This window comes from Rhea americana, unplaced genomic scaffold, assembly GCF_003343005.1.
Source record: "Rhea americana isolate MKP2758 unplaced genomic scaffold, rheAme1 scaffold_14, whole genome shotgun sequence".
NCBI lineage: Eukaryota > Metazoa > Chordata > Aves > Rheiformes > Rheidae > Rhea > Rhea americana.
In genome coordinates, this window is record NW_028185483.1 from 3,272,295 (window position 1) to 3,295,563 (window position 23,269).

The 23,269-nt window shown below is 36.0% G+C and overlaps 1 protein-coding gene across 2 annotated transcripts in view; it reads left to right on the plus strand.

Moving 5' to 3' along the window:
* ACSL3 (acyl-CoA synthetase long chain family member 3) overlaps nt 1–17,652 on the plus strand; it is a 39,000-nt gene extending 21,348 nt beyond the window's left edge. Inside the window, exons 6-15 of one of the 2 annotated variants that reach the window (XR_014895014.1) lie at nt 240–390; nt 1,245–1,368; nt 1,636–1,707; nt 2,463–2,602; nt 3,279–3,451; nt 4,554–4,628; nt 5,925–6,116; nt 7,288–7,402; nt 11,297–11,494; nt 11,695–11,783. Coding sequence is in view for 1 of the 2 variants with exons in the window: in XM_085298569.1 (XP_085154695.1) it covers nt 240–390; nt 1,245–1,368; nt 1,636–1,707; nt 2,463–2,602; nt 3,279–3,451; nt 4,554–4,628; nt 5,925–6,116; nt 7,288–7,402; nt 11,695–11,852; nt 14,931–15,094 (1,364 nt within the window). In the remaining variant the exon portion in view is untranslated. Of the gene's footprint in view, nt 1–239; nt 391–1,244; nt 1,369–1,635; nt 1,708–2,462; nt 2,603–3,278; nt 3,452–4,553; nt 4,629–5,924; nt 6,117–7,287; nt 7,403–11,296; nt 11,495–11,694; nt 11,853–14,930 lie in introns of those variants that run through there. The other variant, XM_085298569.1, reaches the window with a different exon arrangement.
* The last annotated feature ends 5,617 nt before the right edge of the window (nt 17,653–23,269 follow it).

Genomic DNA, 23,269 nt, shown 5'->3' on the forward strand with positions numbered 1-23,269 from the left:
TTTCTGTCCAAGTCACTCAAAGTACATAGCACATCTAGTACAAAGAAGTACCTACTCTCTGTGAAGGCACTTAAGCTTGACCACGATCTCTTTAATGAAATCAAAATGTAATAGTGATAGTTATATAGTTACATATCAGAATAATTGCTATAATATATTAGTATTTAAGATCTTCCAATCTGATAGGCTTTCCATACATTATACATTCTCTTTTTCAATAAAATTATTGGAAATTACAGGAAACAAACAGCAGGCAAGGCCTGTACCCTCAGATATTGCAGTGATCATGTACACAAGTGGATCCACAGGAGTTCCCAAAGGAGTTATGATCTCCCATTGCAACATAATTGCTGGTATAACTGGAATGGCTGAAAGAATTCCTAATTTGGGGTACGTACCAACAATGCTTTCCTGTACTTAGATGTAATTTTAGGTTATCTGTTTTGTACTGCAATCATAGAATCATAGAATGGTAAGGTTGGAAGGGACCTCTGGAAATCATCTAGTCCAGCCCTCAGCATAGCCCATATGGGGATTGAACCCATGACCTTTGCATTAGCAGCACCACACTCTAACCAACAGAGCTAAACCTGCATACTGTTGTACACTGAGCGTCTTTCAGTACTGCATGAAATGATTATTTCATGTGCTGGTTGTTCTCTCATCTTCTGTATTTGGGAAAGACAGTACGCTGTGGAGTGCCTTGTTTTGACTGAGTTTGCTAAGAAAGACACAGTTGAACAACCCTTTCCCCCCACCCCCCTTCAACTTTAAATACATGGAGCAGTGAGTGATGAGATTTTTGATGGTTTTGGTTTGGTTTATGTTCTAGATTGTTGCTTGAGGAAAATAATTCATTCTCATAGATAAGCTCTGCCCAGTTAAGTGGTTCCTGTGTGCCAGAAATGCAAGCTGTTTATCTGAAGCACTCCTACTACTAGCTCTTACACGTTTTCAAAGGAATTACTGTAGATTACTTACTTCCTTATCTGTATAATAATTTTACCTTTGAATTGAAAATACTACATTTCTAAGAAAGAACTTAAATGGAAATATTCTGAATAAAGTAACTGAGATTAATCTTTGAAAATATGATGCTAAAGCCTATGCAGCCACTTTGCACAGAGGGGTTGCAAACTACCCTAAGCAGTGCTACTATTAATTAGTATTAAATCATGGTTTTTCTCTGTTTGGTGCAGTACTTAACCTTGTCTGCATAAACCTATCTTAACAATTGTTCACAGGGAAAAAGACATCTATATTGGCTATTTGCCCCTTGCCCATGTTCTGGAGCTGAGTGCTGAACTTGTCTGTCTGTCTCATGGATGCCGCATTGGCTATTCATCACCTCAGACATTAGCTGATCAGGTATGTTGTTGGTGTATGTCAAGTCTATATAGTAAAATATTAGTCATGTTAGATCTACTAATACTTTTTTTTAAATGTTACAGCAGATCTCCTGTTTTACAATTTATGAAACAGGATTTTTGTGGTTATAGCTACTACTCTGGACTAGTTTTTACTGCTAAATGATAATATAAACACAAATGATAATTTGCAAGATGTACTATGTAATTTTGTTTCACATGTTAAAAATCTTGGTGTGTCCTTCAGTTAACTTATTCTTCACTTTAGTCCTCTAAAATAAAGAAAGGAAGCAAAGGTGACGTTACTACACTTAGACCAACGCTAATGGCTGCTGTCCCAGTAAGTAACTGAAAGATGAATCACTTTTAAAATATAATTCATAATTCAAATTTTTAACAACAAAATTAATGCAGTTATCATTGAAAAGAAAAAGATAGAACCTTGAATTTAAGCTAGCTTAAAAAGTATTTTCTATATTTGGGATAAATACTTACCGTATGAATGTCAAACTTAGAGTTGCATGGTTTAGATTGACAATTTAATTAGTTACATGTTCATGATAGTAAACACTGTGTGTTTACACACACATATATGTATGTGTGTGTGCGCACTCACACATAGTTTAAATGCAGCCATCATGTGATGAAGGTGGCCCTTGGCATAGACTTTACTTTTTGATGATTTAAAGAGGAGAGACAGCCTTATTAAGCTTTTTGAAGGAAGAGAACATACTCTTTACACCTCTTAGCATTTTAAAAACAGTAGTTGCCTATTTAGCGACATACTGGGTTTTGCAATAATTTCAGTGAAGTGCAAAGTGCTAGTCAAGAAATAAATGGATTCCACCTGCATAGTACTTCATAGAATAAAGATAGTTGGCAACAGGCAGATTAAGGTTGAGTAGTGGTGATCCTACTCAGATGTTTATTTTCTGCAATTTCTGTAAATATCTTGCTGTCCTTTAGCAAGGGAGTAAGCAGCAACTGGGAGTGATTTGTCATTTGAAATGTACTAGAGTTCTAGGTCAAATTCCCTTTTAGTTGTATTAAGATTGCTGATACTTTGAGTTAAAGTTAATCTTTTTATGCAACTAGGAAATTATGGATCGGATCTACAAAAATGTCATGAATAAAGTGAATGAGATGACCAGTTTTCAGCGGAATCTATTTATATTGGCCTACAATTACAAAATGGAACAGATTTCCAAAGGCTACACTACCCCACTCTGTGATAGGTAATTGTAAGTTTATTTTTTAATGGCACCAAGAAAAAAATACTCATCTAAGCCTTAGCACATGATCAATGTCTGATCTTTTTGTGTGTGTGTGTTTTTTTTTTTGTTTCTATGTTCAGACATTGAATCAGACATTAACAAATCTGTATGAGGTATAAAACAAATCAGTAGTTTTTGTGTCAGTTTTAAATACTTACTGATATAATTTATTAATATCAGTTGTTTAACTTGTAGCTGATTGGAGATTTATTTTCATTGTGTTATTTCCATCTAGATCTTAACAATGGTTTTATACAATTTGTGAGCAAGATGAGAAATCTATTTCTATGGACAGCTGTAGAGTTCACATTTTCACAGAAGTGAGGCCAAAAGATAGTATAATTACAGAATTTCTACAGCTTGCTTCAAATATTTTTGAGGGGAAAATCACTAACTTCTGTCTTAGTGAAAATATCCTCTCAAAATGTTTCCATAGCTTCAAATTAAAATGTGGAAATGAACATAGAAATCTGTGCCTGTGTTTTTGAAAGCTTCCAGGTTTTCCTTGAATGTCATAAATTTTATCTGAAGCTGGTGAAAACTTTCAGTTCAAATATAAAATTAGCTAGTCATTTTGTTTTGTTTTTAAGCAACAAATATATCCTCTTCTCTCTCTCTCTCTCTCTTTTTTTTTTAGCCTTATTTTCCGTAAAGTACGAATGCTGTTAGGTGGAAAAATTCGTATCCTGCTTTGTGGAGGAGCTCCGCTCTCTGCAGCAACTCAACGATTTATGAACATTTGTTTCTGTTGCCCTGTAGGACAGGGATATGGACTAACTGAGTCAGCTGGAGCTGGAACAATCACTGATGGTTGGTGCTGATGCATGCTACTGAGTGCTGTGATCTATGCTGAGTGCTTTACTTGTATAATCTTTGATAGACTGTTCATTTTGTTTGTCACCAAAATAGTTGGGAAATCCCAAGAAGTGCTTGTAATCATAAATTTATAAAACTATAGGAGTGCTAATTTTGATACGTTCTGCTAGATTTGGTGATCTACGTATAAGAAGTTCTCTTTTGAGATAGAGAAACTTACAATAATACAAATGGGATTTTGGCATTATGGTGCTTACCTGTTGAATTGAAAAAAATATTCCTAATTTTGATGAATATATTTGATAATATTTTAGTATACATTAGGAAAGTAAGACACATTTTCCTTCGTCTGTAGTGGAATAGAAAAATCTTACCTTTAAAGAAGCATTCTTCTCCCTACTGCTTCCAGTGTTACAGTATAAATAAAAGCAGATTTTGTTTACAATTGAAGATGTCTTTTTTTCTGTCCTTAATTCACTTCTAGTCCTAAAATCTAGCCCCACTGCTAATTTTTGGATTATATAAGGAGAATTCTTTTAGAACCTTAGAGCTGTGATCACTTGGAGGTGTTTTCGTTATTCTTTCGTTAATGGGAAACTTAATTTTTGTATGTTTCTCTTAGTAGAACAGAATTATTTTACTTAGTACTGTTAGAACAGTTAACTATTCCCTTTTTATTTTTTTCTGTTCTCCATGCTAAGTAAAATGTAAGACTGAGATATCAGAATAGTGAACCAAAATACAGAATCACTGTATTGTTACGAAATATTGTTGCTTATCATTTTCTTCAGAAAGTCAAACAAAAACTATTTAAAGTTGTAATGCTGCTTCTGCAGTGTGATCCACATAGTTTATTGTCAAAGCAGTGTTGTTTGTCTTGGTATCCACAAAGGCAGCAGTCTAACTTCACAAGATAGGGACTTAATCTGCATTACTTTGATATATATTCATTAGTCATTTTGAAAGTACTGTTGTAAAAATTAAACTGAAGAAATGAATAGTAGTTAATTTTTGCTAAATGAAATACATGACAAAGATTTTTCTGACTAGTTCTGGTAAAATTTATTCTAAAAATGCTTTTATATTTGAATTCTAGTTTGGGACTACACTACAGGGAGAGTAGGAGCACCTTTGATCTGCTGTGAAATCAAATTAGTGAACTGGGAAGAAGGTGAGAATTTCTGTCTGCAGTTAAATTTTAGTGTGTTTGCAAGAACTTCATAGAGCTGTTTGTCTGTTAGGCTTTGCTCTAGTCATGGCTTTCCAATGTGTAAATTAAAATTGCTGCTTGTGATGCATCTCAGGCCCAGGAGGCAACAGCTTGCTGATGTTAAGGTAGGTGGAGGTTTTACTTCAGGAAGCCTAAGGCCTCTATTATTTATTGAAAAGGAAGTGACTGGGTTATCTAGATAACTTCAAATTTGAAGACAGAAAACTGATACAAGCACTTTGGGAGGAGATAATTAAAAAGATGCTGGTCCAATTCTGTTTTGTTATTCCAGAAGAGAGTAAGATTGTTCTGCTGTGTTTCGGTAGTACGAATTAAATTTTTTTTTTCTTTTAAATTTATTTTTACCTATATGGGTTTGATTTTTGAGGGGAAGAATAAAAGCAATTCTTTAGTTATTTTTAAGCTTACAAATATTTAGGGAGAAGCTATCAACACGTGAATGGCATTATGAGTAGGTAGTATTATGACTTTTTTGCTGTATTATTTCTTTCAATTTGCATTGTAATTGCATATGCATATTGTGTACATGTAAACAGCATCCTTCCCATTCTGATTCAGATTAGCATTCTTGTAGGAGAGGGTGTGAGGACTCGTGTTGTGTTTTGGAGGTGCTGGATTTAGTAGGCTTCGACTTCAGTGTGTGCATGTTGGCTCCCATTGCCATTAAAAAGTTTCAAAATAGTCTTCATAGTATTATTAAGAATCAAATAAATAAATAATGGCCTATGGAATGGAAGCTTATTGGATTTTTGATAAAATACGTTTATTTAGGTTTGAAGTGTCTTTAGATGGTTTCTTCTCATTGTAGGCTTTCATATATTGGGGAGCTACATAATGCTTACAGGAGTCTAGGGGCTAATGTGAAACTTCAAAATTGTTTTTTCCTAAAAATGTGAGGTAAAATCATCTGTTTTATTCCAGCTGTATGACACGAATACAGCATGTTAATCCTGGTAGAGAGATTGCACAGATGTGCACACATCTGTGTGTGTGTGCACGAGAGAGAAAGAAATTCAGTACTAGTAAACACACATGTTAAATCTATATTCATATGCTGAAAGGGACTGGATCTGTCTTTGCTCTTATCAAAATATTTATGTAGTGTTTTCAAGTGGTACCTTTGGCAAAAGATTTACTAAAGTGGTTGATTTTTATATTTAAATAATACAAATAACACAAATTTTGGCTTTGAAATACATTTTTGTTCTTATTAACTTAATAAAACCTGTATTTTAGGTGGCTATTACAACACTGATAAACCATATCCTAGAGGTGAGATTCTTATTGGAGGGCAAAACGTGACTGTAGGGTATTATAAAAATGAAGAACGAACCAGAAAAGATTTCATTGTTGATGAGAATGGACAGAGATGGCTCCATACTGGAGACATTGGAGAGTTTCATCAAGATGGATGTCTAAAAATTATTGGTGAGTTGTGGCAAATTCAGGTAAAAATATGTGTGTGTGTATTTATTTTTTTGTATTTTAAAATATACACACACACCCACATTTTCCTGACCTGCTAGTGTCAGTAACCACAGCTCTGCATATGCTGGCATGCAGTTGAAAGCTCTGCCATATGTCTTCCCAAGAAAATTCTGATAACTTAACAATGTAATCTCAATTGTGTGTTTTTCAAAGTTGCTTTTTAAAATAATTCCTTTAATTACTTTCTTTTWAGACAGTCTTAATATTGACTCAGCTCTGATAGTGAGACTGAGTAATAATTATAGAGTTAAGAAATGTAGGCTGACTTGAGCTAGATAAACTGTATTTGATTTTATAATTTATATTAAGAGCCAATGTTACGCTCCTAATAGTTTGACATCTGTAGGCACAAAAAGAAGTGTCCTAACCATGTGCCTTTTTTGAACTCTGTGGGTGATTCAGGGTGCTCATTATTTTTGAAAATAGATCTGCAACTAGAGTTGTGAGTACTGAGCTTGCTTGTTTTATTTTATGGGCCAGATCTTAGGGCCTATTGCAGCTGCCTTGTGCTGGTTGAATGGTTAAGACAGCTACAAAACCACCTTATGTGATTGCACAAAGAAGCATACAGGTGTTAGAGCCAAGGGAGAAGTAATCCAGCTGCTGGATGGATAAGGCCCTGTGGTTGTGTTTGTACATAGCCCCCAAAAAGCAATAAGTTCAAGTAATTCAGGCTTAATTTTCAAATTTGACTGTTTCAAGTAATGGATGAACAGTTGCTCTTAAAACCCTATTTAAACATAAGAATAAATAATAAAATGTCACCAGATGCTGTGTCTCCTGCCTTAAGTATCTGAACTAAACAGCACAAAATGTATGTTTCTAGCTGAACACTGGCTTTTACATAATTCTAGCTACATTCCATTGATATACTAGTACTATCATATAGAAGATGCATTTTTAAAGGCAGAAAATACATATAATTAAAATGTGGATCATGTTAGGTAAGGGACGGATTGATTTTGGAATATGATATTAAATATGCTTGATGCATTCACAATCCAGCTTACATGGATTTTGGCAATTATACATACATTTCAGAAAAGGATGAAGTCAATGTCTCTAGCTTTTCTGTTCTGTAACTAACATATAAATCTTTTTTTGTCAATAGATCGTAAAAAAGACCTTGTAAAACTCCAGGCAGGAGAATATGTTTCTCTTGGCAAAGTAGAAGCAGCTTTGAAGAATATTCCACTGGTAGATAATATTTGTGCATATGCAAGCAGGTAAGGCAGCTGATATTTTGATATTGCTGTATTCTTTTGTCTGTCCTACTGAACTAATAAACAAAATATTTTGCTGCTTAATGTGGGATGTTTTTTACCAGTTGACAAATTATTTATAGTGAAATAACTTTTTATATCAAGGGAAAAACTACAATCTATGTTTTTATTTTTCCTTCCCAGTTATTTTTCCTTCCCAGTTTTTCCTTCGTTTTTTAGAAAATGCTCAGAATGAATCTCTTTCATTCCTTTTTTCCCTATCTGAAGAACATTTGATCTTTGATTGTGTTCATAAAGACATCCCTCAAGCACTTTAGGAATGATACTACCTTTAGAAGTGTTAGCACACCTTGTTCCTTGCCATTTTTAACTATGGTCTGCTCTTCTGAGGAAGTACTTCTGCACTTTTGAGGAAGGGAAAAAAAAAACTAAGATTTTCCAACAGCCCAGAAGCTGGGTTGTATATTAAGAATATTTTTCTTTTCTAGCCCCTGCAGAACACCAGCAGAAGCATTGAAACTTGAGATAAAACACTATGTAAATAGTATGTGAACACACAATTAATAAACAGCAATCAAATGTCCTTACAATTTCCTGACTATAATACTATATGAGATATACAAGGGCTCAAACATATCTTAAGTTTTTATTTCTAGAATTTCCTACCTTGCTATGTGTAAGATATATGTAACAATAGTTTAATGTAGAAATATATTTCAGATATTCTTGGTTTCATGCTGTCATTACAATGTTTAGAAAGCCATTTTGTAGCTTCCAAATGATCAGAAATGTTCTGATTCACAATGTAGCCAAAAACCCACCTATTTAATAACTTTAAAGAAGGCCCAGAGTAGTAATAAGTAGAAAATTAACTTTTTTTTTTTCACCTGGTTCTCTGTGTTTTATCTTAATTGTCAGTAGTCCTCATGCAAGTATACAGTTTTGACAGTTTCAGAAGATGCACTGAACACTGTCATTGTATTTGTTTTTAATTTTGTTTTTGCCCCTTTAAGTGATAGTTGTCTCCTTGTGTCTGAAGTTACGTATCTGTTCTGAGTATCCTGTATAGGCAATGGAGAGAGAAGTTGCTCCAAATGGTGGTTTCTGCTGTTTTAGCATTAAAATTCTCATTATACCATCAAGTTTTTGTTAATCTTGCTATATCAACATAAGATTTACAGTATACTAGAAACATGTTTTTTGCTAATGGTAGCTTCTTTATTGACCTCTTTACTGTGTCATACGATCAGAGCAGCAGAAATGTACTGCTATTATTTTTTGATACACTTCTCAACATAACTAGGAAAATGATTTGGCTCTTCAAGAGCTGGGTATGCATGCAGAGTGAGTAAGCAAGAGCTCTGTTAATGGCTTTACTCTGCAGAAAAACTTTTTAAATGTTATTCTTTGAGTTACATGTCTTTAACATTTACAAAGGATTTAAATATATACATTTTTATGTATCTGTACACACACATATATAATATAGATAAATAAAAAAAGTTCTGTTATAGTACTTGCACAATCAATTCCACATATTTGGAGTATATGCCTGCTTAGAGCTTGAAAAGGTAAAATAAGTCAGCTACTTCTTTCTGATTACAAAGCTCCTTCTCGAAAACCAGAATAATGGATTTGTGGCCTAATCTGGTTCCATGTTGCTGCAGATATCCTGCTAACTTGTACTGTATATAATATGCTGAGTGCCTGAAGACATGAAGGGAGGAAAGAGTCTTCTGATCATCTTGCAGTAGAAATTAGGACAGATAGGTGTTCTTCATTGTGGAAACTTTTAAAAGCTATATTTATTCTTTGACTTATTCTACCTTTAAAATGAGTTATAACTGTGTGGGATTTTTTTCTCTAGTATGTGATCAAAAAATGTGGAAGGGGGACCCAGCAGAGCAGGATTTGTCCTATGTATACAACCAGGTATATACACAGTGCCCTGGCCAAGTTTGTCTTGTTGTCTTAGAAGTGTAATGGTATTATTCCAATATTCAGAAAGACTTTTTGCATACTAGAATTCGCTCCTCAGATAGGTACTGGACTCTGATGGTCATATTTCTCATGTATTATTTAAAAATATGAAAACCTATGAGCAATTTTTAAAGGTAGTATAAAAACAGAGTCCAAGTACATTAATGATTGTTTCTCTGCAGTTGCTTTATTTCTTCTTTAATACTTTCCTGTGTATAATGCAGTACAAGTAACTGTGTAATACAGATTCTCTGAATGATTGTCCATATGCACGTTTCATTGTGGGTATATATTTACCTCAGCAATGTGAGCTCAGAGACTTTTGGTTAGCAGTGCCTATGACCTTTCTTGTATCCTGTCTCTCCTTATACTTTGCCTGAGTGAATCTCATACACAGGAGGGGTACTTCATTTGTAGATGTTAGGTGTTTTACCTCCCACAAACAAAAGCACAAGGAGGGCAGACTGCTCTTTTACTAGTAGGTTAAAACTGTGACTTGACCTTAGATCTTGGGGTGCAGAGCTCTGCTGAACATAGAAGCAGGAAAGCAAAAGTGTGTGTGCAACATCACTACTTCAGAAGTTTTATTCATTGACCGCTTCAGACAAAGTGCTTGGTGAGATAAAGATGAAAATGTTTGCTGAAAAGGATTCATAATTAGATCTCTTTTCAAAGGAGGATCCCACAACATTGCTAGTATTCGCCCTATCCAAGATACGCTTACATGGTCTCAAGCATCACCTCAGGAAACTGAGTTTGGTTACTTCGGGAATGAGCAAACATAGGGCAAAAACCAAGGAAGTTTGAAGCAGGAAGCTCACGAAGAGTTGATAAGGACCAGACTTAACAGAAATGTATTAAAATAAAAAAACAACAAAAAGCCCAAGGCAGTATAGCAAGAAGTATGGAGAAGGAGAGTCTGGATGCCTTAATACATATCCAAGAAAGATATATGGAGTAGACGTGAGGCCACGTTGCAAGGATTCATTTCAGAATATAGCATGAGTTTGTAGAAAAATCAGAGAAGCAAAGACAGAAGATGAGGTGCAAGTAGTAAGCAATATTAAGGCTAATATGACGTCTTGCTGTAAGTGGATTAATAATAAGAGGAAGGCCAGGAAAGGTTTGGAGTTAGACAAGTGGCCAAGCTTGTGAACAGGTGATGTGAAAGAAGCCTGTATTTGTAATGGGCTTTTGGCAGTCTTCACCAAAAAGATGCTGTCAGATGACTGTTACAATTAAGAGATGACAAAGAGAAAAATTTCAGTGTTAGTAACCTAGGGAGTATCTGGAGTTAGTATTTTAAAATCATATTGGAAACCTTAAAGAATAAGTGAAAATAATCTTCGTCACCCTCTGATTATTAGCTATATGAAAATTCAACTGACTTAAATTGCAGAAAGGAAGCGTGAGGACAGCCGTGAGGAACAGCCACTCAGTGGTAAGAGTAACAAAGCATCGGCGTTATCCTTTGTCTGATGTTTAACAACATCAGAAAAACACCTGTTAGATATAGTAAATCCAGCTTCAGGGCAGGTAAATGAATTAGGTTATCATCTGAGATCCCTTTCAGCACTCATTCTGTGATCTGTGTTGTTAGTATGTGTAGAGCTTCCATGTGAGGTTCTGTTCACGTTTCTCCTAAACTTTATACCATCTCCCAAATTTTGAATATTTGTTTCAGGGTGAATTATGCTTCAGGGTTTTACGATGGCTTTGAGATCACACCTTCATATGTTCTGGCATATCAGAAAAAGATTGCCAACAGTTGAATGAGCATATGGACAATCACTTGAAGGAGAAAGAGAAGTTGTTTACCTTACGGAAATGGATGTTCTTTAAGATGTGTTGTACATATGCTCATTCCACAACGTGCTGTCCAACACCTCTTCACTGCAGTCCTCTACTCCTCTACAGTAACTGAATTCTGCAGTTGAGAGGAAACTGAGGTAGGGAAGCCGCACACCAGTCTTCATACCAATGAGGATGCAAAACATGAGGAGAGGCAGGGCGAATTGACATCGTATGGGTACTGCTTCCCCAAAGCTTTGAGCATGAGGCACAGTGGAATATGCATATGGACAGCACACCTTGAAGCAAACCAGTTGTTTTAAGGTAAGTAACTTCTCTTTCTACTTTTAAGCAGGCAAAAGTAATTTCTCTGAGAGATTTTGGAGAGATTTATCAGGTGAACAAAAGCCAGCTGCTAAAGAGCAATACCTCTGTATGAAATGCATACCCTCCAATTTCAAATGTTATTTCTGAGGTCTTGTTAACTTTACAAAATTCATACTAAAGTATATTATACTTCTCAGTTTCCATTCTTATGTCATTGGATTTGTTGTGCCAAATCAAAAGGAGCTTGCAGAACTAGCTCGAAAGAAAGGATTTAAAGGAACCTGGGAAGAGATCTGTAACAGTCCTGAGATGGAAAAAGAGGTACTGAAGGTGCTAGCTGAGGCTGCCATGGCAGGTGAGTAGCCTGGTAGTTAATATTTGCCTTGTGGAGAGTAATGTGTATGAAACAAATAAGGATATGCTCTAAAATATACCCTTAGGAGTATCTATTTCATTATGCATTCACAGAATATATATGAAGTGATTTTTCTTATAAAAAAACAAAAACATGTGGATCAGAGCACAGGGTCAGCCCTTTTGGCCCACATAGCCTTTAAAATCCTCTGCCCCCTGCACTGCGGCCACTAATTGAGGGAAAATTGTAAGAAAAGGGCAAACATACTCAGCTCAGTTCAGGTCCCTAAAAACCAAGTTTCTGGTGTTCTTTAAGATTTCCTGTAGTATCTTCTTGGCCTCCAGCTTCTGGGCTGGAGGAATCTGGGTCATGTCTAGATCCATGATGTATCTGCCAGTAACCTGAGGATGCCATGGGTGCTGTGCACGTGCTATGTACCTTTGCATAGGCCGTTGAAACAAGCCTGCGATACAGCACTCCTAGCCTCCAGTGACTGGTATCTTACGGGCTTCCTAAGCTGAAAGTAGTGTCTTCACACTTAATTTGTGGTAGACTTTTTCTTCTATTAACTGTGCTAGTCATATTTTAAAGTTATCTAGATGTGTATCAGTTACCATAGCATCTTGTGAGAGACTTGCACAGCTCAACTGTGGTAACATAAAGAAATGAGTCTTGTTTGTTTTAATCCTGCTGCCTGTTAAAGTTGATTCTCATGAGTTCTTGTATTGGAAGGGACAGTGAACAGTCACAGTGGCAGTCATGATTTTTTTTCAGTGTCTGTTTACTTCCACCTCAGTTGTTTTGTTTTTCAGGTTAGTTGGTCATAGTCTGTTTAGCTATTCTAGTGCAGAATTACACAGTGGCATTTTTTTGTAGTAATTTCTGCCTTGTTTTTTGCTTTTGACCATTACTAAGCGCTGAGCTTTTTTTCATATTGCTGTCAGTTATGACCACAAGATGTTTCTTGAATGGTCATTGTGGATATTTATTTATTTATTTATTTATTTTGTTATATTCATTCTCTTTTACATTTGTCTGCATTGAATATGTTCTGGTGTTTTATTTTGCAGTAGCTCAATATCAGAAGGTCCTTATGCAGCTCTTCATAATTTATTCTCATCTTTACTACCCTACATAATTTTATACTTCTAACAGTCTTTGTCTTGTCTCAGCACTTCTCCAGGTTACCTGTGAATATCTTAAACTCCTTGGTTAGTGTGTTTGCAGACTTCTGTTACTGGAACATACTCTTACAAGGAGTGTGTTCTTACCCTAACACTGGCAGATATTTTTTTTTGCCACACATCACTAGTCCATTTTACTTCACTGTGTGTGTGCACACACAAAAAAGTGATTTGATGGTTCAACTAACAATTGGGAGTCCCTTTTGCTGGTAGAGTTGCGTGTGTTTGGCACATACCTAAAAGAGGTTTGCTGTGCAAAGCTGTCTGTTAATTTCTTTGTGCATGTCATGTTATTTTCCAGATGCTATCTGAAGCGAATTAGAACTGTGCATGAGGGAAAAAAAAAATTAGTTAAAAATGAGGACATAGCTTTAAATTAAACTTACCTATAAACAATGGCCTCTGGAACAGTTGTTCCTTATGATGATTTTCCAAGTAGGACTAATTTCTTTTTCATTAAGATTACCTTTGTACAATTTAAGAAGCTGTTACTAGTGTGAGCAAACATCCTCAGAGGAAGTTAGTACGGAGTAGGTACCATGTTAAAACTTGCTCTTTAGCTTCTTTCATAATGTGTCCATGCTGACAAATCCTTAATCTTGCTTTTGCAAGGCCATAAATGCTATTGTATTTGCACCATCTTCCTCTCTATGGAGGACATCATTGTAGCAGCAAACTGTTGGTGAGTGGGAAAGGAGCTTTATCTGTGATTGCTCTTTCTGTGACATGGCCTCATTCACTGTTACAAAGTAGACCAGTGCATTAAGGTGTAGTTTGATTTTACATTTATCCTGCTATAAAACTTGCTTTGTTTATCAGCACTGAGCTTTTGCTGAAGTAATTCTTTGTATATTTTCTACACTATAAACCAAACCACCAAAATGATCTTTTTGGAAAAACCTGATATTACGGGTTTTAAAGCAGTCTCACAAACAGTTGCACTGGCATGGGGGAGATGTGGCACAGGGTCAAGGGTGAGTGGATGGGGAAACTTGCCAAACTTATGACCGTGCAACTGAAACATGGACCTAAGGCCTCAGCCCTAAATATTCATTAGCTGAGTAACTTTGTATAACTAAATTAAATGATTTTTCACACTTTGAAGTGGAATCACAGTCTTAAAATTGCTCGAGAAAAGGTGAATATAACCATTTTGAGTGGAATTGATGTAGTGTCAAGGGGAATAAGATAAGCAGGAAGAAATCCAAACATGTCACATTGCAAAGTATAATTATCAATCTGTGGAAATTTTTTGCATTTAATCTGAAAATAGACTTTTTCTCTAATTTAGACCATCTGATGATTAATTTTCTTAAGAGTTATTTTTCTTCTATTATGTCTGAAACTGTAGCAGAAACTCTTGCAATTAAATACTGTTCTGTGCTAAATGTATAACATGTGGACCTATGGGTCATTTCAGTAAGGGAAATGGATACTATATGAACTTTCTATTCTTGAACTTTTTAGGACTAACAGGGAAAAAAATGCAAAAAATGTTTTTGCAGCATAGATAGTAGGGATATTAATGACTTTCTATTATCTTCAGAAGATGAATATTGCAACACTAACATGACAACTCATATTCTGAGGAAGTCATCTCTACACACTGAGGCATTTTTAATGTTGGGGAGCAGCACAAATACCCAAACATCTGGTGCTTATTTCAGTGTTTCTGTGGAAACTGGAGAGTAGTTGCTGATAAATTCTGTGTTTCTGCTTGCAGCCACACTGAGGTTTTTGGAGCAAACTGCGTGTGCATGGGGGGTGTTTAAGGAGCACTTCTTTGTTCACATCATGTACCTTTCTGTGTGAGAGAATAGTTCCTCCTCTTTATGGTTATTTATGAAAAAATATTACATTTTAAATCTTTTATTAAAAATGTTTGTTTTTACAGCTAATCTGGAGAAATTTGAAATACCAGTTAAAATTCGTTTGAGCCCTGATCCTTGGACCCCTGAGACTGGTCTAGTGACAGATGCATTCAAACTAAAACGCAAAGAGCTTACAGCATACTATCAGGCGGACATTGACCGAATGTATGGAAAAAATGTAAAATAATTCTTTTTCTGCACCACTTTGCTACAGTGAGCTTGGATCAAATAGGAAATACTTGAATCACCTGTCTCAACACTTGAGATCCACACAGAAAACCACCATTCCTCATTTGCAGCTTAAACTGTTACTTCTGATAACACCACCATTATGACTGACAAGTTTAGTAAAATGTTACGGCAGCAAACTTGTGTCTGTCTCCTTTTTTTCTAGTTTTTTCAGCTACCTTGTCAGTCTATGGGTTTTCCTAAGTCTTTTTGGGAAACCATGATTTTGAAGCCTCAAGTTTTTAAACATTTATAAATCCTGTATAATGTTTTGTTTGTATCTTTAAAGTTTGGATGTATATACAGAGAACTTGGCTATAGAAAAAAATGGTTATACTGGGGGCCTTTTTACCTAATTATTTAAATATATGAAGGTATGGATGTTGTGATGTTATGTAAACTGAAAATGCTTATAAATTTGATCACTGCTGAACAGAGGACTGGGTTATTTGCTGCTGTGCCATTGTTCTGTGTAAAATTGAGGGAAGAAAATTTATGACATTCCAGTTTGTGTAATACACCTTTAATACGTGCCTAATGGTTGTTCTTATTTTTATCTGAAATCTGGTCAAGGCACAGCTCCGCATAAAGGCAAGTACTCTTCTAGGTGTTAGTTAAAGCTTAATTAATACAGACGATGTTATTAACACAGCAAAAGTTACACCTTGGAATGCAGAATACAGACATTGTTTTTTGAAGTATCTTAAGACCATTTCATACAATAGTCGATTTATTCAGAGCAAATAAGAAATCTTGGAATTAAGTTCGCTTAACATTGTTTGGCAATGTCTTTTTTAGCAGAGAGACTGTAACAAATTTTCTCTCTTTTTCATCAGATTTAGACAGCATGCTGGTTTGTTCTTTTATTGTTTCTAAAACTGTGATAAGAATCCTGTTCTAGCTGCAACCCAAATGCTTTGGAGGAGATTTTTAAAGTCATAATGACAGTTATGTTCTTAGCTTGCACAGTGCCTAGCTGCTGTTTGTGCCATTAAAAATCTCCCTCTTTTGTGTTATTTTGTTGAACATTTTTTTTGCTTTAAAAATGTATTTGAATTTTTTGTCAACCAATCATACTTATGTTACTTGGTTATTTGTTACACTCAAATTTCTTTCTTTGGGAGGGAGTCTTGACTTCTGTTTTACCATAGATATGTGAATATTGTTTTAAGAGTTGTGGAAGACCTGAAGACCTGAAGGGCCTCTTCAGGTCTTAAATGAGAACCTTTAGATACATTTTGGATATTAAGTTTATTTTCAAAACATATACAGAAAGAATATTTTAATCAAGGTTACATGAGAATGTGAAAAGGCATACATCAGTAAACTTTGCTGGAGTAAATATGCAAACAGTGTATTTAATTTGGAGATACGCTGTCATGTGCATTATCATAGAATCAGTAAGGTTGGAAGGGACCTCTGGAGATCATCTCGTCCAACCTCCCTGCTCAGCAGGGTCACATAGAGCATGTTAGACAGGGTTGCATCCAGGCGGCCTTGAAGATCTCCAGAGAAGGAGACTCCACAACCTCTCTGGGCAACCTGTGCCAGGGCTCCGTCACTCTCACAGTGAAGAAATTCCCCCTCACGGTCAGGCGGAACTGCCTGTGCTTCAATTTCTGCCCATTGCCTCTTGTCCTGTCACATGGGACAACTGAAAAGAGTTTGTCCCCGTCCCCCTGACACCCTCCCTTCAGGTACTTGTACACATTGATAAGATCCCCCCTCAGTCTTCTCTTCCCCAGGCTGAAGAGGCCCAGCTCTCGCAGTCGCTCCTCCTAGGGCAGGTGCTCCAGCCCTCTGATCATATATGTATGATCATTATATTTACCTGTAGTACTAAGAATCAAGGTCTTAACGCTATGCCATGGTAACATAGAGCAATTCTAAACAGCAGAAGCTTTGTTTGCAGGAGGGAATTGCTGCTGTTAGTGTTTGTGAAGTTTTGACAAGGGATTTTTGGAAAATTATTTGATAAGGAAATTCTCATTAAAATAAAAATTCTGAAATAGTATTTAAATTATTTGATCAATTATAGAAAGCAGTTCTTCTGGAGATTAAATTTGTCAAGTAGGTTCCCTGTATTTAGTTTTGCTAAGATGAGAAGGTTTTTGCTATCTTTTACATTACACCTACTGTTCATGGATTTCCTCTGCTGCTGTCTGGAAAAAAACTATTATTGTTTGGTGAACTTAGGTTTAATTTGTCAGTGCAATGCAAACAAAAGAAATCAGAACCACATTTGTATGAGATTAATGCCTTCAAATTTTTAGAACATGAATATAAACTTTTGACAAGTAGAGAGAAAACTAATATTGGAAAATGACTGAAGAATCAGTATGTGGAAACTGCCCAGTCTGTAGGGAAATGTCACACAGTATACTAGACATTAATAATATTTAAATATGTATCTGCATTCCATCAGTTTTCATAAATGGTTTACATTCAGCACAGGATGTGCATTGTTAATTTGTTGTGATTTTGATGAAAATTAATAAATTGTTGAAGTGCTACGTATATCACTTAGTGCATTGTGCAGCAGATTTAAAGTAAATTGCCTTCTAATTCAGAAGGAATCTGAAATTATTTTATTCTGCTAAGAATTTAGATGCACTTTTGGATAAATTGCATAGGTACTTTAAAATGGTTTGGAAATATTTTTCCTTCTAAACCAATTTCAAGATTGGATTACAGACTAACTGTGCATTTGATTTTTTTTTTATTTGTCCAATTTTTTATGTATTTAAAATTGATTGGATATAGTTCCTCCTTTAGACAGCAGATCATTTGGACACTTATTTCTTCTACAGTATATCAAAAGAAAGCAAGTTTAATAATTCTAACCTCAACATTGAAGATAAAAAAGGCCTTTACAGTGTGTGTGTGTATGTGTATGAACTTAAAATTTTGGTAAGTATCTATTTCTCTCAAATTATAACAGAACATGGAATTTAGTCCTGCAAGATTCTTGAGTACTTTCAGGTCCTATTGAGGACACTTGTCAGTGGATATCCATGCTTCTCAGAGGATAAAAGATTGCACTCATTGACCAGAGCTCTAGTGGGAAACATAACGCAGTTGCTGTTGCAATACGAGGCTTTGTTGCCCTGGCAGCTTCAGTCCTGTAGGCTGTTCTGCCCGTTTGTTCCTTTGGCACCATGTTCTCACATCGTGCGCTTGCCTTGTTGAGCAGAAAGACTGCTTCAGGGGAGTTTATTGAAACCCTGGTGGTACCTGCAGGGATGCACGACATGACAGCCAGGAATTTGCCCATTATCTTTGGTTTTTGTCTTCCCATCTCCAGTGTAACAAGAACAAAAAAGCCTGATGGAATGTTTTTCACATGTCCTAAATGCTGTGGACAGCTGTGTAGTAAATCATGACAAGTGCATGGTTAGAGGTAGCAGTCTCGCATCATTTGGTAGCTGCAACTTTTAAACAGTTCTTCCAAGTGTAAGAGTTGAGTATGTACTGTACCTGAAGGGCACTAAAGGGGGGGAGGGGTGCTTTTTGACAAAACATTTTTAAATATGACTTCTCAGGATTTTGAATCATTGGGAATTGTAGCTACTTATTCTGTTGTGCAAATCTGCATAGCAGTATAATATATTCCATTATAAAAAACAACTGACTGACCTAGAAATTCCAAGGATGCACTGAATCTCTTTTTAATTCTTACGATTATTTTAAAAAATATTCCAGGATTTAGACTAACTTTAATCTAGATGTCATAAGTGTTCCTTGCAGAGAATAATGTTTCTGGAATATGTTAGGAGATAAAAAATTACAAGCCAGAGCGACCCTGCAAGTTTACTGATGCTGCTACTACTGCAGATTATGTACAGAAGAAAGACTGTACCTCAATGGGAAGCTGTATCTTCTCAGCAGTAAAATATTTTGCTGAAATGAAAGTGAAAAACAATGTGCAATTGAGACTAAGAACGTAATACATACCTACATGTTACTGATTTTATAGATAGGATGCAGAGAAATGTATAGAGTTGAAACTATACATTAAAAAATCCTATAAAGCTTGTAAATTTGTGCAGAAATTGCTATAGGACGTGACTCCTTTGCAATAATCTTTATCCTGCTAAAATTCCCAAATTTTTAATCTTTACTAAAATTGCATTTAGGTTATGTGATGCAGCATTTTTATTAACGTGATGTAGTAACTCCTTTGGACTTGTTATAAAATTGTGTACATCTATGTCTTTACTGGTAAGAGGAACAATTATCTTCAAATAACATACACTTTGGACGAGGCTGAAAAGTTAACTGAATGACCAGTTGTATATTATTGTAATTGGTTATTTAATGTAAACTCATTTCCAGTGTGAACTTGGTTGTTACTATGAACTGCCTGAACATTGTATATCATAATTCAGTTATATTGTATGAATTATTTATTTGTAATTGGACATGTTTCAAAAATAAAATTAATTTCACAAATTAGGCCCTAAACTTCATTTTAAATGGCATTTCATTTTTTTTTTATCAATCTGAGTTTAGATAATTTACATCTGTAAATTAGTGAATTTTTGTGGACTTGAACTTGCATCTAGCTATTCATATGCTGCTTGTGTGATATACATACTCTTATGGGGTTATTGCTTCTGTATGTTAATACTGTTGGTAATGAGTTTGTATCTTTGGGTTAGAAGTCACCCTTACATGCAGGGCTCACCTGTTCAAATTTTTATTTTTTTTTAAAAAAAAAGTATCTGGGAAAAACAAAAATCTGGGAAAATCAAATATTATCTATCCAAGTGTACTACTACTTGCATTCAGTGTTAAGATTTTCATGGAGTTTGTGGGATGAAGGATAAGATTTCAAAGTAATACATGCTTGCAATTCCGCTTTATAAGAGCTTGAGCACTTAAGTTTAGGGTGATGATTACAAGCCCACAAACTTGCTTATAGCAACCCAACCTGTAGATACCTCAATTTACTAGATGCCTCCTTTTTCTTTTCTTTTTATTTACAAGTTCCCTGGATTCATATAGTTGTAGTGCTGGCTAAATGTCAAACCTTCAATGCTGAATAGCTGGTCTTTACTTTTCTCTCTAATCAGCCATGAGAAAGGTCCAGCTTCCTCCTGATTTTTGGTTGTATTCAAAGTTATTTGTTTCTTTCCCTCTGAGGCTGAAAACTTTTTGTTTTAATCATTTAGGATAATATGATACATTTTAATTGATTTTTCTAAGGCACCCACAGCTGCTAAAATCCCCTTAGGAATCTCTTGGATAAAATAAAGAGAAGCAAGCACTTTCTAAGCTATTATAGAGGCTAATTTTGGAAAGGATAAATATGTAACTTTTAGGAACTGTAGTTTTCAAAAAATGCTGTGCTAAAGAAACCATTAGATCGGATCACAATAATAGAGGCAAGAAAATAATGGCTAAAAAGTTGAAGGCCTAAATTGCTGCTGTTATCAACACTAGAAGAAACTAGAAGAGACAGCAGGGAAAGGGAAAACTAAAGAGCTGAAAACCAGTGAGTCATGAATTACAAATTATATAATTATAAAAAAATTAAAATTTCCTTTAATACTTAGGAAGAATGTTTCTGAAAATCTTAATAGAAGTTGTATATACACAGAAATATGGCAAGCAAAGTTAAAGCAGGAATGATGCATGTGCTGTACGTACAGAACTGTTTGTGTACTTTACCTGCCACCACATATTCAGAATTTGGAAATTGCCTTGCTGCTTTAGTAAGTAACAGGTGGTATCTGGGCATGCCCGCCAGCTGTAACCAGGTGGGAGGGAGTCTTTGTACTCCGCTGTTTTAAAAGTTCTGTTGCAGGCAAGAGAAGATGAAAAGCAAATGCTATGGAAAATTACTGCTGTTTTCCCCCAGAAGTCTTGTGTGCGTAAGGTGGGTATATCTGCACTCTGCAAACTAGGGGAAAAGATGATACTACGCCTTTCCTGTATGCTGGGGGAAGTGATTGGTAGAAATTCCTGTTCAAGGGGAAAGAGCGGTTTTCACCTAACTTCTGAAGTGCCAGTGATGATGGGAAAATTGAAAACCCAAGAATAAACCCTAGAGAAGAAAGCTCTTGAGTATCAAAGTCTAACTTTTGTTCTGTTTTTTGAAGGATTTTGCTAGTCTAGGTGGAGCCAACCAAAGATAATTTATAGAGTAGACATGAAAAAGTCTGCTCAGGGCTACTGCACTAGCTATGCACTGTAAAACCGAGAGTTGCTGATAAATTTGATCATGTTATACAATTAAAAAAGTCCTTTGTTTAATTTTAGAAACATTGTTTTTAAACTTATTCTTCTCTGCTTAGCACCTCAGTTTCTTTTTTGTGTTCGTTTTCTTTCCATCAAAGAATATATGGAAGAATGGTGCTAATTCTGATGTTTTAGCAGGCTTTGCAAAAGGGGTGGAAAGGGAACCTGTAACTGGAGCATGCCATGTGAGCCATGATGTGCCACACAGCTTAAGGAAGAATTTCTCCCAGGCAGAGATGAGCAAAGGACTGAAAAGAGCCGAGTCACTCCATCAGAATAAGTAAAATGTGAAGGTGACTGACCCCTGGAAGAGGTTGTCCAGAGGGGTCGTGGCATTTCCATCCTTGGAGGTACTCCAACTGAACGCAGTCCTGCGCAGCATGCTGTAGGTGACCTGTTTGAGCTGGGGGGTGGGACATGCTGGTCTGCAGAGGTCCCTGCCAACCCCAGCAGTTCTGTGACAGATGACAGTAGGCTGCATGAAGGAAGTGATACCAGCTAAAGGAACTGGTAATAACAAGAGTCCTGCCAGTTTGTACTGTTAGCTGAAACCCTCCAAGAAACCTTTGCTCATCAACGTCTTTCTTGCTGAAAGCTGTGTAGCTTAACCTCGTGTAAATTAGATCTTGACAAGGTTAGCCCTAAGAATTGCATAGGGCAAAGCAATGCAAGTTTACAGAGTACGGCGTTCAGTTCAGTCTTCACGTGTTTGTTCAAAGGGAAGTATCTTTTAAGCAACTGTGTGCCTTCACTTTTTCTATCTGAGGAATGGAGAGTTTTTTTCGAGAAAAGGAAGCAAATCAGAAAACAAGCAGAATGTGGACACAGAGGAAAGTTAGAGCCTTTTCCCTGCTTACTCCTTTTGAGAAGTGCTAGTTGGCTGTACCTGTCTGAACTCTACATGATCCCTTCCTAGCTAGCTCAGGTACTTTTTTCACAGGTCTGATGTTTAGAACAGAGGAAAAGAGAAAGCAAAACTACCCTTTGGAGAAAGACTAGTTAGGATTCTTGTGAAGGTTTCTAAAATCTTCTAGTAGCAATTTCTGTAATTCTGTTGACTTTGATTACAGTTTCAGTTTTGGGAGAGTAAGGTAAGGTAGAAAAACTTTTGGTGGAATTGAGTTACAGAGAATATAATAAAAGTTTGCATGATCTTTGTAAAGTGGCACTTCCTTGGTCACTTACTCTTCTCCACAGCTATGTTTTTTTTACAGCAACATCTTGGAAGCTGATTTGCAAATATCCTCTGAATTTGAAGAGCCAGTGGCAGATGGGAGCTACGTCAGTCCTTCAGCCATGGCTCCTTCAGGCCACTCTTAGCAGTCTTTGGCATCTTGCGAGGGAGCTTCCCCTCAATGAAACAGCTGCTCTTAGGACATCTCTAATACTTTCAGCTCCTTGCTGGCCCAGACTTCCACAGCCTTTAAAAATAATTTGCCAGAAGAGGCAGAAATGCAGTTTCTAAGGTGGTTTCAGGAGAAAATAAAACAAGAAAATACCCAAAACAAAAAATCCTCAACATTCCCCAATGTTCCTACTGCTTTTGTTGAGAGGGAAAAGGTAGGTTCTTAGAGGAAGCGAGAATAACAATTGCAGTGCTTGATTTCTATAGGCAAGACAGATTTCTGGGAGCTGTAGTTCAATTAAAACGTCCCCTTTTGATCAGGCAGGAAGACATAGGAGAGTAAGACCTATGAAATGAGCTGTCTTCCCCAAAACTGTGTGATAGAAATGATTCTTCCTTTGTCTTGCGGGTATATATGCCCATAATGTGGTATGTTTGACAATAGCTTGGTATTTTAACCTATGTAACATTTTTGTTAGATGCTTATGTCCTTATTTTGTCATTCTAACCTCTGTCAGTTCTTCTTTAGGACCCTTAAGACAACTA